The following is a 17,464-nucleotide window of genomic DNA, read 5'->3' on the forward strand; positions in this document are numbered from 1 at the left end:
ACTTGACATCGTGTCATCTATCTGCGAATATGTATAAAAACCAACAAAAATCTATTTTTAAAATTTGTATTTTAATACAATATAATAAATAATCTGAATTTATATAATAATGTATGTACATTAAGCTAGCTAAACTATCACTACACTTAAAACTTTCGTCAGGCCATTCTCGAATGATTGAAGCATAATGATGAATAAATGTTTATGCAATATCCTGATCTATTAGCTATCAATTGTTCTTATGTACCTACTTACATAATACAAGATACAAATGAGTGCCAGTAAGTCGTGCAGTGAAAACACGGCCATAATTCACACAGCAAATTAAGCTTTTTTTGTACTTTCCAACCGGTCCGACTATGGCAAATGATAAATGACTACTTCGGACTATCCAATAGGAGATCATTTCTTTGTTATTTGAATTACGTAAGATATATATGTTAGATTGTAATACAAACGCTTCAAAGAATCGGAAGTTTTGGAGAAAATTAATATTCTCTGTATATTGTTCATTGACTTGTACGAGCAAAAGACGTTAACTTTTTACGGTAAGTGACTCGTGCTTTTATCTCGTTTCCGTTCACACGAGCACCACGCCGCACCTGCGAGGGGTCGGCGCGGTTACCTTACACCTGTCTTCATTTTCCCTTGACCTTTATAGGCTTTAGTTTTAAGTTATTCATATAAGTATTAAGGACACAAAATAATTACAGTAAAACAAAAGAAAATATCTCTCATCTTTATTTAGGAACCAGCGGAAATTAAAAATATTTTCGCTTATTTATACAGCAGCTACCGTAGTTGCCCTCGGTTGGACTCGTGGCCATAAGTTTTCATTAGTGCTTAATGTACTCTTGCAAACAAACGGGCAAGTACAGAAATCAAAGGTCGATTGCAGTTTATTAAATGAAATTTTAATGTATGACGGTAAATGGTATAAATTAATGTGTGTCAAACATGCTGTGAGTGTGACAAGACGAGGTCACGCTCGTGATTAGGTTTTTACATTTAATTTAAATAAGTTTACAGCCGACCCCTTCTTATTCATAAATTTATTTTCATTAACTGAAATGGACAAACGTAAATTTCCTAAAATGCCCGTCGTTTTGTAAAGGGCTCAATATAATACTAACGCCATCGACCATCACGATCATTCTAATCCTCAGACATAAATATCGAACAGCTGTTTGTAATCATGAATTACGTCAAGGGCGAAACGAGACATCGTATTTTTAACGGATTGCAGAATTTATTGTAGTAGAAACAAATTAACTGCTCGCCTTTATGAAGTCTTTTCAAAATACATGTTAATGTCATGAACGAAAAAATGTGATGAGGTCGACTGCATTAAACAAATAAATGCGGGTCTACTTCATTAGGAGCTAGGTTTCTTCAGGGTGTAAGTAAAAGAGAACATTCCTTGGAAATCATACATTTTCACAATAAGACGGAACAAATCACTATTTATCTACAATCGACGTTTTCACAATGATTCAGCTATTTCAACGTGGAATGCTTTGTGACGGACGCCAGAAACACTTCTTCGTCGCTCGCATTAACGAGCTTATTTAAAAAAAACTGTTGCATTTTCACCAAACATGAGAAACATCGGTAAACACAATTATATTTTTCAATCTAACGCTAGAACACAAATGCAAACTTAAAGGTTTGGTCAAACGGCGGACGGGGCGGGACGGCGACGCGACCTGAGCAGTTGTAATGTACTAATTAATATAGGACATGTCACGCAGAGAAGGTAATACAAGAAAAGCACCGCGGGACGGGGCGCGAACCTACACGTTGTGTTCTATGGATACTCGTTAGTAGTCCAACAGAGAGCGGGAGGGGAAACGTCGCGCCCGAATCGAAAATCGAAGCCACATTATACTGTATGATTTGGCCTTCCTAATACAGAAATTCGAGCTTGAAATCAGCGATTTTGGAATATATAGGAAGGGAGCTCAAAAAGTTTGTTTCAAAATGCTCGAGAAGTCACGTCGCGTCGCCGCCCCGTCCGCCGTTCGACCGAACCTTAAAGACTTTGAAATAATACTTAATATACATTTTAAACATTTCAATCGAGATCATAATAATATTAAGCGGTTCTCGAGTGGCGAATACTGATAATCGTAAGCTTCCAGAACTCAGATCTAACTTTAGTCGCAGAATAACGAAGATATGTACACATTTATCTCATGCATATATTCAGTTTCCAATGATTCGACGAAACCGTGGAAATTATTTCTAAAGAGAGACATTAGCAATTAACGGTAATAAAGTTAGCGATACACGAACACTAATTAAAATATCATTCGATATGCATTCACATAAAAGGCACGATCGCACCGAGCATCGTCACGTGTCACTCGAGACTCGGTCATTGTCGAAAGTCGAAATCACCATATGGCACTGACTCACCGAGCTTTACGACTAAGATTACGTTTTTGGGCCCACTCTTCAATAATTCAAAATGTCGCAAATATGAGGATATACTACGCAGAAATTCGCTGACACGTTAAAAAGAAAAATGTAAGACAGACGCGACACTTTTTGCCAAACGAGTCGGCCGAACGATACACAAACTGTTCACAACGATCGAAACGCGGCCCTTTCGATCTACTGCTTGTCTTCAGCTAAAATTGTGATGATATTTAATCTATTATATACAGCATATTCGACTAAGGCTATTCCCTTGACGTTTCGTCTACGTCCGCCGGCGCGGCTCGGCGCCCACGGCGAGCGAAGACTCCAGGGTTGCGACTAGGGTGACGAGCGGGTGCCCGAAGCGACGTCGGGGCGCTCGAAGGTGTCGCCCCGGGAGTGGCGGCGAGTCGAGATCCCGCCTCGTCGCGGAATCCGTCAACCCAGCGACGGATTCCTGAAGGTCGTCGCGTCGCAGCTCCGCCCGCTCTCCTCCCCCCCGGAGACGTCGAGCTCGACAAGCGAGGAGCGCCTCTCGACGTTTGGGTCCCTCGACCGGCGGACGGCGTCCGGGCCGCGGGGCTCGGAGACGCGCCTCTCGTCGCGGCCCCGCGGGACGGGCCGGGGCCGCCGGCGGACGGGCGGCGTCGACTCGGAACTCGAGTTCGGGAGGTACGTTTGGAAGGAGGGTCGGCTCTGCGCGGCCTCCACGATCGAACCTACGGGAGACGAGGCCGGACGTTAGATCGGGTCGAAACCGGGACTCGTCCGCGACGCGCGCGAGTCGGCATGCACTCTGGGAATACGCGACGCGGACGCGCCTCGCGGAAGACTACTTTGCGGGAACTGCGTCCGTTCGAACGACAACACTCTAAGATCGACGTCGAGCGTCGGCGAGAGGATGCGGATGCGGCGGATCTACTTCTGAACTAAGAACGTGCCGAGAACTACGTATTCACCTCCTCCTCGAAGCGTCGGCTCAATGACCTACAATGAAAGACAGCGTTCAGACCGGTGGACGGGAAACATTAAACGGAATCGTCTCGGAAGCGGGACGGCGAACGCCACGCGGACGCGGCTACTGAGCCTCACCGAGAGTGCGGACGAGCCAGGGCGTCACGGCCTGCTTCTGATTCATCGCAGATTGCATCTCGTTGAGGGCGGAGTTCAGCCGGTGACTGAGTTCCTGCAACAGTCGGGAGACGGTTCGAGTAAACTTTAAGCGGAGACTGAAACTCGACGCGAGAGCGAAAGGAAACTATGCGCCGACCTGATTGCTGCACTGCGCCTGCACGTGCGCCAGCTTGACCTGCGCCAACTCCAGCTCCAGCTCCCGCACCCGCTGCTTCAGACGGGCCTCCGTCTCGCTCCAGGTCTTCTCCTCGGTCTCGCCCGCCCGGCGTTCCTCCTCCTCTCTCTGCGCCAGCTTCAGGCTGCAGCCCACGCAGCTCTTCGTGCAGTCCTGTAGCGAGATCGATACCGATGCAGACCGAGTGAGCGACAAGGGGCAGACCGAAGGCGCTTCGGGGAGCAAAATACCTGCAGATGATGCAGTTGCCTGTCGAGCCTCTCGCAGATCTCTCGGTAGTCCCGGGCCACGGCCGAGTGGTGGCTCGACTCCTTCTGAGCTTCTTCCAACTTATTGCGACTCTGAAACGATGCAAAGAACCTTCGTCGAAGACGGGTAATCATTGTGGAGACGCATCTCTTCAGATTCAATTTTCGCACAAAACAATATTTATAATCATTTAAACAGAATCCGAAGAGATCAGAAATTAGAGGAAGTGCGTCCGTCGGCCCACAATACCTGCGCGAGTTGCTTCTCCAGTGTATCTTTATCCTGCTGCAGTTGCGCGTTGATTGCTTTGAGTCTCTCCAACTCCACGTTGATCTTCTCCTCTTCGGCCGATTCTGAGTAAAGTACGTTTTCTGTTCTAAAGATTGCTTTACAAAACACCGAATGAAAACCGTTTCCTTATTAAAGAAAACACCTACCTTTGATAAACTTCTCGTACTCCAGCTGGTATTTCTGCAGCCTCTTGACCTTGATGCCGCAAGCCAGCTTCACGATCTGCCGAGACGACTCTTCGGCCCGACACTTCTTCGGCAGAGTGACCCTGGAGATCGTGCGCGGAAATTGTTTTCACTCGTCTAATTCATATTTGAATCTTTTATAAAATGTAATAATTTGTAATACCTAAAGTACTTGAGCACCCCTTCGAAGTCGTGCTGCATGAGATCCTTCTTGCAGCGCGTCAGCAGGGCTAGAGACACCTGGAACAGCGTGTCCACGCCCTGCAGCAGGAACACGTCCAGGATGTGGTACACCTGGAATCAGAGCGTGCGTCGTCATCGGCGGTGAGGCGCTTCTTAGCGTCCGCGACGGACGGCCACGAGCGGAACTCACCAGCGGTAGAGGAAACCTGGCCGTGAACACCGTGAGAAACCACTGGGAGGCGAACATGTGAGGCTCCACTCCCAACTCTTGGAAGTGGGCGCGAAGGTCGGACAGTTGCTCCTGAAATCAATGCTACTGCTCAATTTCCATTCGCATCTACATCACACTTGTATAATAAAATAACTCACCTCCATTAACCTATCGAGCTGATGCAGCCTCATGTACAGGGCTTCGAAGCCGTCTTTGTACAGCTCCCGCAGGCCGTACCCGTACATGAGACGAACCAACAGACAAAAGGCCTGCTCCTCCGGCATCTAAACGAGTACAATAATGAATATGTATCATGTAAGCAATTCGTAGAGCGATCCAATTATTCCGACCGCTTCACAAAACACTCACGTGCAGCAGCAACGTCGCGGCAAGAAAGCTCAGCCCCTGGCAGTAGCCCACTTCGTGGTCGTAGACCGCGTAGGCCCTGGCCATCCTGAGCAGCGAATCTTGGCCGAGGCCACCCGCCTCGCGGAAGAAATCGTGCGCGGGGAAGGTTCGCGCTATGTCTCGCTGGATCACAGCTTCGAACGGACAATCCTGTCGAGAACGGTCGCCCTCGCATCACTTCGAGATAGAGTAATATGTATATCTACCGCGACCGCGACGGGAGCCAAAGAGACGCACCTTACTGATCAGCGTCCTGTAGGTCTCCATCAGCTTGTGGTTCTGGTCCACGTCCGCCAGACGCAGCCACACCTCTCCCCGAAGGGCCTCGGGCACGCCCGCTCGCACCAAAGATCCCAGGGCTCGAGGTCGGGGCCCCACCCAGCTGTAACGCATCACGCTCGATTCACAACCTTCGAAAATCCGACGTGTGGTCTAATTTAGAATTCACGCATACCTTCTCAGGACTTGGGCCCAGTTCTCCAGAACATCTTCTCCACAGTCCTTCGACACTTCGCCGGTTCCGCTCAGCAAGGGTTCATCGCCGTCTGCGAGCGGGAGCAGTGACGGTTAAACGATTTCGTTAAACTCTCAATTGAGACCGATTGAAACATCGATGACATGACACAGCCCAAAAGGTACTCGAGATAGACATTCGCACATTATTAATAGGAAAGATTTTACAATGTTTCTGACTAACTTTTTTGCAGAATATCTGCCGGCACATCATTTCCAGTTAATACTGAAATGTCTTTTAAGGCAGTTCGTACGAGATGATATTTTACATCAATGTGCTCGCTTCTCTTTCGACTGTCTTTTTCGTTTCTGTTCTAGACAAAGCTATTCATATGAGACATTTATAGAATAAAAATTCGACAGGGTAGTGCGTGCAGAAACTGTCAATACATGTTCCGTCTTACCAATATTATTATAAACATAATCAGAAGACCAGATCCATAGTTATCACACTAGCAACGATGGGGTTAAAAATAAAAATCTTCAAACAAAAGAAAAAATTTGAATCAACACCGTTCCATGATAAAGAAAATTTTCCTTAAGAAATTCTTAAAAAACGCAAGGAATTGCAAATAGTAGTAAAAACTGAACGAAAAAAGGAAGACTAGCGATTGTGAAGTATGATAAAATTATTTTCTTAAAGAATAAAAACACTGACCCTGAAAGGTCAAGACCAGAAAAAAATAAGAGAAACCAGTTAGAATAGCCGCGAAAAAAATAAATAGAAATAACCATATTGATAACTACTTGACAAAAGTACTTAACAATTTTTTTGGTCTGGTTTGTCTTTTACTTTTAATGTTTGAGTTATTTTCTCTTTGTCATTGTCATGTTGCCCACTGTGCACACTTGTTATTAATGCACATACATGTATCGTGTTGTTGTATGTCATGTTTTTTCTGTTTGTATGTGTTCCGTTACCTTTTAAAATAAATAAAAGCAAAAAATTCAAAACGTCCCGGTTTAAAAGAAGCAACAGCATCTCTAAACATCGCAGAATAACAATTACAAGCACCCCCGCCACCTCTCCTACCACGGCCGGTCCCCGCGGGAGAGCCAGACCACAACCCTCCGCTCCACTCTCAACTTATCTGTACGGACACACGTGCAAGCAAAAGTGTTAAAAAACTAAACTCTATTGTAAGAGCAGCGAACAAACTCTACATACTGACATACAATGTCAGAACCCTGTTTTCTTACGAGCGCCTCTTTGAATTAACAGAGGCACTCAAAAATATAAATTACGATATAATTGGATTATCGGAAACGAGACGTCTAGGAACAAACATTTAAGAATATAGTATTTGTATACTCTGTTATGCAGGACTTACACAAGGTCAATATGGAGTCGGCTTTTTAATAAACTGACACCAGAGAAAAAACATTGAAAGCTTCACTGGAATTTCTGACAGAGTCGTAATACTAAACATGAATGTACAGGGCACCAAAATCTCGTTTATACAAGTGTACGCCCCCACAGGAGCAGCAAAAGAAGACGAGCTCCAAGCGTTTTATACATACTTGTATCGAGCGTTGGATCTTGCCCATAATAAATATATAGTTATGGGCGATCTAAATGCAAAAATAGGCCAACCTAGGGCAGACGAGTATATGATAATGAATACCCTAAAAAGCGAAGAAGAAATAAACAAACATAAGGAATGCATCACAGCTCATCTACCAAACATACTAGAAGCGAACAAAAACTTATCGATGCAAACATCATTTGCTACACGATTTACACGACAACATACTAAGAGTAATTACACACAGCCTTCAAAAAGCTAGAACAAGTAATAAAGACAAAAGACATACGATTTTATCACACAGTACTCTAGCACTTTTACAGAGAAGACAGCTTCTGCAAAATACCAAGAATAAAACTAGGTCTATGAAAAACTAACTGTCAGCGTTGTACAAGCTAGTCAGCGAAGTATAAAAAGCGACTATAGAAAGTACAGATCGGAAGCCCTGGAAAAACATCTAAAGGAAGTTCAAAAAAAGCATTCAAACAGTTAAGGACATACAAGACATATATGGATAGACGGTTCAAAAAGTAAAGGAACAATCCTAAGCAATCGCAACGATATCATAGGAATAGCAATAAACTTCTATAAAACTCTCTACAGCTCACATTTGTGCGAAAACAACATAGACCATAATATCCAGCAGTCCGACGCAATCTCAAGTCGATGTATAGAATTCACCGTACCAGATCTTATGCAAGCGATTAATATACTAAAACAAACAATAGTCCTGGCTCAGACAACGTTACAAACGAGTCCATAAAATCAGTGCAGTCATTACTGGCAATTCCGCTAACTGAACCGTTAAACCGTATTTTGAAAAATGCTAAAACACCGACACAATGCTCAGAGGCAAATATAATACTAATTTATAAAAGGGCGACCCATGTGATGTTGCTAATTATAGAGCAATAAGCTTACTACCGTGCTTATACAAGCTATTCTCATTTCTTATAAACCAAAGAACAAGTATCATACTAGATGCAGAACAACCAATGGAGCAAGTGGGATTTAGGAAGAGTTTCTCAACTATAGACCACATTCACACTCTGGAACTTATTGAGAAAGAACAAGAAATACATCGAGCTCTTTATATCGCCTACATCGACTACAAAAAAGCATTCGATACCATTTCACATGCAAGCATTTGGAAAGCATTAACAGAGCAAGAGGTAGCGAAGGAGTATATACAGTAACAACACGGGCACAGTCAAACTAGAGAAAGTCGGCTAGCTAGCTTTCCCACAAAAAGAGGTGTGAGACAAGGCGACCCGACATCACCTATGCTGTTTATTGCCGTCTTAGAGTCGATAATAAGAGAATAAGACTGGGGCACAAGCTGCCCTAATATAAACTGTAAATACCTGAGTCATCTGCGCTTTGCTGACGACCTCGTGCTTTTATCCGAATCAAGCTCACAATTACAAGTCATGATTCAATCATTAAATGCAGCTAGATAGAAGGTAGGTCTAGAGATAAAGCTCACAAAGACAATACTAATGACAAATGGTATAGAAAAAATAATATCGATCGATAGAGAAATTATGTAGTGAGAGAAGTATGTTTACCTAGGAAAACAAATCAGCTTTGATAAGACATTCGAAAATAAGAAGCGTTACTAAAGCTACCGATGCACTAAACTATGCCCTAAAGCTTAAATGGAGATGAGCATGGCATGTAGCAAGACTCTCTGACGATCGATGGACCATAAGGGTGACCCGGTGAGGTGGGCCGCTCACGAGATGGGCGGACGACATTGCAAAAACGGCTGACTCGAGCTGGATGCAAATCACTCAAAACCGAGATACCTGGAGTTCCTTGGAAAATAGATACTTAAAAAATAGGAAAAATAATTAGTATAATTTAAATATATATATATATATATATATATATATATATATATATATGTAATATATATATAATTTAAAAATATATATATGTAATATATAGACGATGAGATCCCCAATCGGCATCTACATAGTCTACTGAATCATCGTCATCTTTTAAATATATTACGATATGTTTTGCACGTCTCCCATGATCTCGATTATAACTATCATTAAATCGACTCAAATAACAATCCGCCTACAATATATCTGGTCGAGTGTGTACTGCCGAATATAACACCCAATCAATGCTGTAGTCGAACTAATATTTTTATATTTATGGGATTTCAGATTTTTTTACTTAAAATTGATGTAACGAGGCAAATAGATAGTGCCCGATCCGTCACACCCGAGCAATGTTCGGTATTTCTTAAATGCTTCCATTGAGATTACTTTTTAACTAGCTTACAGTTAGAAAATACAAAAAGGTATATGTATATTGAATTTATTTCTTATGAATTTATTCCGCTTCTCGGCGGACTGTTTCAAAGCATAAGTTGCTCTTTTTAATTTGACACATAAATACCGTGACTCAAAGGTCCCTTCAGAAGAATTATGGTACACATCTAGGCCTTTAGCCACTGAGCGAGCACGACATCACCACTATACGATCATTGATCACGAAACAATAACTTTTTGCAAATGAAAACATTGGTTTATTTCATAACCTTCGACACAAGGATGAGGAGCCGCAGACTAAACGACTTTATTGCCATACACACTAATAAGGAAGACGTTGTTTTCGACCTGAGTCGGCCTCCAACGGCGAAGGCGGCGCGGGCGCAACCGAGAGCGGCGACGGTAGAAGACTGGACAGAGAGAGGGGCAGGTTCAGCCTGGATCTGTCCAGCTCCCCGGAGGTCTCCACGCTGGCCACCTCGTACTGTAACTGGCCCAGGGAGTCCACCGACTGCGGAATAAAATATGCAGCATAAGCGGGAATTAAAAATGACAAAGACTATCGAACGAAGAAGAAAAGATCACCGCGCGTACCTCTCTCAGGTTGATGTAGAACTGCTGCACCAGGGGCCTTTTGGAGTAATACCAGAACCTCTCGGAGGGCGGGTACACTTTCACCGGAGTCTCTATGACCAATCTGCAAATACAACGACGTAGAAATGTTTACGCCTCTCGCTAGGGTGAAGCGACGTGAAGGTCGCGAGACCTACCGAAGCGGATCCCTGATGCCGCGGATGACGAGGTCTAGCGCCATCGACATGAAGGCGGGAGCCCCGTCTCCGCCGGCCACGTTGAAGGCCGCGAGGGCCGACTCCCCGGCGTTCCACAGCGCGCACACCGAGCACCCCGAGCCGCCGGAGGCGCCGCTCACCTGCCGTTTCATAAATGTTAGTGAGTCAGGCCGGCGATGGAACCGCCGAGGTCGCGTGGAGTACCACCAATTTTACCATTTCGAGAAGCTGCATGTCGGAATGTTTGACGCTCCGTCCCGGCGCCAGAAGTATTCCGAAGCATCTCTCGATGTAGAGGCCTCCGGTGTACGACGGCTGCAACGTTTTCAATTCACATGAAGCCGTAACTCTCGAATGAGAAATTAAAGCTGCCTCAAAAGACAGATGTTTTATCTATGCTGGAGCTGTTACCGTCATGTCGTCGGAGTCCGTCGGCACGTTGCTCGTGACCTGCTTGACGTTGATGGTGACCTGTTTGTCGATGCCTCCTCGCAGTTTGTACCCGAGGCGCTCTTTCGGAACGTGGCTGAACGAGCCCTGCAACATTAGGACGCGACGCGGATCATATGTCTCTCGATTCGCATCGTTTTCCTTTACCGTGAGACGTACCTTGGCATCGGTCTCCTTGATGTCCACGGAGCACTCGAGCACGTGCATGAGCTGCATGGGCGGGGCGGCCGGGCCCGAGCCCTCGGTCAGGGACCCGGTCATGGAAGGGGCGGCGCTCGAGTCGCCGATCAGAGAAGACGCCATAGAGCGCGGTATCCTCTCGAAGGCTTTGGCGAAACAACCTAAAGAAAGAGAGACGTCGTCTCACGTTCTATTTACATCACTAGAAGTCTTTGTAAGTTTCTTCTCGAAATGAAATATCCGAGTCGCATCGCATTGTAAATAACAATTCGCATAAAATGTGGGCGGATAACTATAAAATAAATTCATTCCGTCATATTCTGGAAACATTCTTCTTCTAACCACACATTCATTATATTCGGTTAATTCGCGACGAAGCTTACGAGAATAATTTATTGCATTTCACTATAATTAACGAATTATACAAATTTTCATCCGATATCACAACTGGCACTCGACCGCCGCCAGCCAACAGAATGGAAAACAAACAAATCCGAACGTTTAGATAAGCCGTATCACGGCAGTTTCGTTTTACATCGAACCGATTGATCAAAACCTCTTCAATACACACACACTTCAATGTGTCAAAATTGTATCCGAACTAAATTGTAAACCAAAAATATAAATATGAAATATAAACAGATTTCGAGGCTCATATACCACGTTACTGTATTTTAGAAAATTGCGATCGTGTCGTTTGAAACGTCTAAGCCGACTGACGAAACTCATCGTGATGCAACGAGTGCCGGGAGTCCAGTGACCGACACGTGTTACACGATTGCCGACTTTATTACGACGACATTGCGTCGCTTTTTGAAATTGTCGCCGTAAACCGATCCGAGGCGATTGAACACAAGTCAAAGATGAAATTAATTTTAACTAAATAAAATACGTATTGACACATATTTGGAAGCTTCACTCACTCGACACCTGGCTGACGGCTTCGGCGATGTGGCACCTGAAGACGTGGCACCTGTAGACGGCCGACTCCTTGGTCTCGCCGTGGGACCAGGTGAAGGCGAAGCACGAGGCGACGGGAGAGCCCACCGCGCCTCGCGCGTAGAACGAAATGCGGTTCACCGCGTAGCGAGCCATCACGCTGTTGCTCTCCGCTTGGTAGAGGCTGCGGGAGGTTCGGAGCTGTACTATTTGCGCATCGAAAGACTTCTTCGGCGAAGTAGGCGACACTCACACGACGAGTCCCTGCGAGCAGACCGGAACGGATATGGAGACCGCGATCCCGTCTCTGTTCTCGGGCATCGAGCTCAACTCCTTCATGATCCTCTGTATATCCGTCTCCGACTTGGGGTCCGCGATGTTCTGAGCCCCCAGGTAGCTGACGCCGCAGAACACTGTGCACTCTTGGTCCACGTCCGACACTGGGGACAACGGCACCGTACTCGCGAATGTAGTCTCATCGATATCGCGCATGCGTTCTAAGTAAATTGTAAAACTCTCATCGTGCGTGTACAACGGTATGACAAAAACATGATAAACATATGTTAGAGCAAACATATTATACTCGTACAAGGCCTATCGCAACCTCCGAGTTTACCGAGAGACCGACTCGTGCACTAGACCGTAATTTTACCTTCGTCGTCACTCTCCGTGGGTTTGGTGGGGTCCTGCTTCTCCGTGGGAGACGAAATGCAGGCGTCCCCGGCGCTGGTTCCTTCCATCACTTCGTAGAACTTCGAGCCACCCACGTGCCGGCAAGCGTCCTGCAGACGGAATTAAATTATTTTATATTAACAGCGGCAGCGATATTTATACAAATATTAATCGTGAGAAATCCGGCGAAGATGCGAGAAGTTTGTCTCTTTTTATTCAATTAAATCTAGTACCACAAATACAGATTCCGAAAATCGCCTCAGTCCAAGCGTCATATTGTCTACTTTTCAACAGGGCTCATTGCTTCAGCACTAACAATGCAAGGATGGAATGAATCACTCGACCATCAACCATTATCGCATTAGCTGTGCGTGTGATAATATACTAATTTTAGAAAAGTGACAGAACTTTTTATCACTTGCATATCTTCTACTTGTTCACAGATCTTGGAAACGTACACCCGAAAAATTTACTTCTTTTTATAGTTTTGCCATATAGTGGTCTTCGAGGCTAACTATATCGTGGAATTAGGTAAAGCGTTTTATCGTAAATGGGCATTCCTCCTTTTTCAGAACCCTGCGATCCCGACATTGCTTTAGATTCTTTCGACGTCATTTAAACAAAAGAGGGTCCTAATTTACCTTGAAAGCGACCTTGGCGTACATTGTGAATAGGCATTCCTCGCCCAATCATTAGCACCGCCCAGCACTAATATCACGAGCCACTTGATTTAAAACCATTTTGCCACTGAATCATCGCGCCTTACTAATCGGCATCGGTACCTATGTCTCATTTTAACGACCGGATAGGTTAAGTAATTAAAAATACTTAACACTTTCAACGAAACGTTCTCAGTCTTTTCAATACATAGTAGACATGTAATCGTACGTATTGAGCTATCTTGACAACGTTAACAGTTTGGAACCATAAAACACAGTAATCAACACGATAAAAGCGAAACCAAAATAACCACTTTAAACAGATAACACGATATCAAATACTTATACACTCAGGATTCACCCCGACACTTTAAATCCGTTCCCCTATAGGTGTTCCTTCCATAGAACTATTTTACTTGACTTGTCGTCGAAGAACATTAGAAATTTCTCGATGAAGGAATTGAATTTCACTTAGTGTTTTCTTTGGAACGTCAATAGACTTATACTCCTCCCTTGAGTTAATGTTTCTAAATGAACTAAGAGTTCACCCGTAATTGTCTCGATGTCTCGCTCGGCCGAATAACGAGCTCACAATGGACAGCCCGAGCCAAAACAATGAAGTTTGTCGTTATTAGTTAACATGGAATGCCTAGACTACCGATGTCTTGCACTTGATTTATGTCTTTTCTGTTATCGCAATAGTTATCGGGTGACTTTCGTTTCCATTTTTAAAAAGATTTGCCTTACTCAAAACTGTAGCCGTAGTACGGAATGAAATACATTTCTCATCAATTTCACAGATTTGTTTATCGATTACGCATTGTCCAATTCTGTACTGAAATATCACGAAACATACGGTTCTCTGTTTTTTAACCTTTAACATTCTAGCAGTACCCTGACACGATAACCTAGTGACCTATCGTAGAAACCACTCTGGTCTTCTCCAACAAAGTAATTGTACAAAAACAAATCAATTCCGTGTTCACGTATTTGCTACCGAGTATTAAAACCTTCAAGCTAAACTAAACTGGTTTTTTATACAATATTACTAAATATTATATAAAAGTAATAGCTGGTAACATAATATTATGATGATTTATAGATTTAACGGAATATAGACGAGAGGTTCGACGATGCCAACTAGTTCTTAAAAGTAAGATGCACCGAGGTAGAGAAGGCTGAACAAAAGACATTTTCATATATCTCACGGATATAACATTATATATCTGCTTATATTGTATATTAATCCAATATTACTATATAACAGTTTCTATGATACGGAATGCGTGACGTTAGATGTAGGGATATGTTGAAATATATAGCTCAAACTGTTTCTCTGATTTTCGGTTTTTGACCATAAAACCCTTTGAACACTGAACACAAAAGAACTGAAAAAGTAATTCTGAAATTGTACAGGTGGCTCTCGGTAATGATTTTAGTGGTTTTATAGCCTTACAAATGTTAGTCTAAATTGGTTAGTTTTATTTTGCATGACCTTGCCCAGTAATTGCTAATTACGCACGCAGATATAACATATTTCAGACTAGGAAATATTGCAAAAATATATAACACATTGAATATTAATATTTTCATAGATGCAGTCATTTTTGTAATTGAAAATAATAAACAATTTTAATAAACCTTGTAAAATCATCTTATGGGACGAATATTATTACACTACAATTAAAGTTTTAAAAGTGCATAGTGCTTCATGGCTCGGATGAATTCAGACATTAATAAGCAAAATTTCAGAAACTCTGATCTGAATGTTTACACGTAGGCACCATATGGCAAAAGTGTGTACTGAAATTATAAAGATAACTGCAAACCTGATCTTTAGCAGAAGTGTGTGCTGATGGTCCATTCACATCAGCCATTTTGCTTTCACTGTCACTCTCTACTTCGTATATCACTGTATACAAATCAAGCCCTTCAGGAACGTTTGATTCAATATTTGCTTCTGGCCTTATAGTTAATTCTTGATTAATCAATTGACTGCAACTAACTCTTAGAGATCCTTGTAATGATTCTGAAATTGCCTGTGAACATTTATTTTACAATTATTTTTACAGCATAGAACAGTCAAACTAATAAAAAATGTTAGAAAATTAATTAAGATAAATGTTCAAAATACTTGTCATTTTCTATACCTACCCTAATAAAGAAAAGGAAAGCACAAAAAGGAGAATAACAGTGGTACTAATCATAAGCAAATATAGATGAAAAAATTTGGAAAGCTGTAGCAATCGAGCTCTTATTAAACTCTAAATTCTCGACTTAAATAAATTTCTTAATGAAATCTTTTAAAAACTTCCTTGGAATCTATTTTATGCATTATGTTATAACTGTTAATTTGTTTGATTGATTAATCTTGCTGATTTATAAATTTAAAAGCTGCATAAAATTAAATAAAACAACAAAATCTAATTTAGTTTGAGCTCATTCTAAGTAATATTATAGATTTACAAACTGTTGAAGATTACCTGAGGTTACTCAAACAAGGATCAGACAAAATGTGGTATCAGGGTAAAATTACTTATTTAACAGTATACAAAAATATGATATATATATATATATTATAATGATATAAAATAAATTAACCTTGTATCAATATTTTAAAACACTTGATAGCTAATAGTAAATGGTGACAGTGTTTATGATGATAATTTAAAAGTGATCAAGTTTAATATTATTAATACTGTGTATGACATTAGTTGTCTTTCACAGAAGTAGAATTAGGATTCAATTATTTTTAAATATTAATGGCGTTAAATTTTTATGATATTTTGTTTACTAATTTTTCTGAACATTTAGAAAAATGCAAGAACTTACGTCGCTCAATATGTCCTCCAAATCACAACAAACATTACTTGTTAAGACAGGTGTTGGACTAGGTGTTCGCGATCGATCGGAGAAGAAGTCAATTTCTACCGGGTCCAAAACCTCATTAATGCGACTACTAAACTCCATTACTATTTGCTAAAAACACCAAATTACACACTATGTTAAATTATACTCTTCTGGATAACAGCAATTTACTTATTGAATAGATCGAAGGTACGCTTTTAAAGTTTTATGGTCTTACCCATGAATAAAATTACGTTCCCTTAAGAGAACAAAACATTGTTTACCTAATTTATACAACTTAAGCGTGACGAAAATAAATTTTTTTTTTGGTAATTTACATTTACCAGTTTTAGAAAACTAATGCGGCCCCGCAGCTCATGGTATTTATCTTAGCATAGCATTTTTGTATAGACTACAAGAAATGACATACAGTATAGAAACAATATTCCTAAACGAATCTTAGAAGTAAACTACATAGGGTCTGTAATTTATGTCATAAAACATAATTTTCCTTTTTGCACTAATCATAATATATTAAACTGGCTCAAAGGTCTCGTTACTAAGCCATAAATTTAAAAAATATATATAATGATTTAACAATCGCCACTAAAAAACTTTTTACTCTATTGATTTGTAATGGTCAATGCAGTTTTCTTATGTATTTCGCTTTACCCCTCCATGGAATCTTTCTGTTCTATGGCGTAATTTGGATAATCTTATAAACATTTTTTTGAATCTATTCATTTGTTTCTAAACATCTTGGAATCGCTCCCTATTCGCGTTGGCATATTAGGAGTACGCAAGATAACAAAATATGTATGTTCCAGCGTTTCTATCACTCAGCTCACAAATTTTATAGTCTAGGAGATAAAATCCTTAGATATCTTATTCTACACGAGATTGTAAATTTAACAGATGCGACCCAGGCATGAGTTTGCCTTCTAGCGTCAACTGTCAAAAGAGCTCGGTTAATCCACTTTGTAAATCTGAATTCCAAAACTTATTAAATCACACCTCAATTACAGGCTGCGAAAGCATGTCGTTTTATTAGCCACACCGTGCTCCACGACATCATACGCAGCTCTCTTGCCTCTGTCAACTATTTTACAGCTATTTTGGAGCCTAAAGGCATCGCTAAAATGACGGCTAGCATTGGCGTGGAATGTCTTTGATCCTTTGGAGGATTGTACTTGTGAGGACACGTTAGCCCCATCTTACATCCCTCGGACAAGCACAAAAGCTGGCGGGCCGCAGAGCAGACGAATAGTATTAAACGGCTCAAATATAACAACTATTTTTCCTCCAACTTTTATTTTATTTGGTAAATCGGACTCTCATGGAAAAT

At 42.0% G+C, this 17,464-nt stretch overlaps 1 protein-coding gene across 7 annotated transcripts; it reads right to left on the bottom strand.

Moving 5' to 3' along the window:
• Positions 1-726: 726 nt before the first annotated feature.
• On the bottom strand, positions 727-16,519 carry LOC123716412 (rab GTPase-activating protein 1-like). Of its 7 annotated transcripts, XM_045672184.1 has the most exons (25): positions 16,358-16,519; positions 16,105-16,251; positions 15,102-15,311; positions 12,594-12,723; positions 12,195-12,438; positions 11,926-12,125; positions 10,982-11,163; positions 10,784-10,909; positions 10,589-10,687; positions 10,352-10,512; positions 10,176-10,278; positions 9,930-10,092; positions 5,712-5,802; positions 5,495-5,639; positions 5,219-5,407; positions 5,008-5,133; positions 4,829-4,939; positions 4,619-4,749; positions 4,417-4,538; positions 4,229-4,332; positions 3,961-4,071; positions 3,692-3,883; positions 3,514-3,607; positions 3,381-3,408; positions 3,012-3,140 (listed from the first exon to the last, which is right to left on the bottom strand). In XM_045672184.1, exons 2-24 carry the CDS (start codon positions 16,240-16,242, stop codon positions 3,401-3,403), a joined length of 3,180 nt encoding a protein of 1,059 aa, XP_045528140.1. In that variant the 5' UTR covers positions 16,243-16,251; positions 16,358-16,519; the 3' UTR covers positions 3,012-3,140; positions 3,381-3,400. The 7 variants fall into 7 exon arrangements, with proteins under 7 accessions (XP_045528114.1, XP_045528122.1, XP_045528106.1 ...); XM_045672158.1 differs by lacking the exon at positions 3,381-3,408 and having other exon boundaries at positions 727-3,140; positions 16,404-16,519; XM_045672166.1 differs by lacking the exon at positions 3,381-3,408 and having other exon boundaries at positions 727-3,140; positions 12,195-12,381.
• Between the last annotated feature and the right edge of the window lie 945 nt (positions 16,520-17,464).

This window comes from Pieris brassicae, chromosome 1 (assembly GCF_905147105.1).
Source record: "Pieris brassicae chromosome 1, ilPieBrab1.1, whole genome shotgun sequence".
Lineage (NCBI taxonomy): Eukaryota > Metazoa > Arthropoda > Insecta > Lepidoptera > Pieridae > Pieris > Pieris brassicae.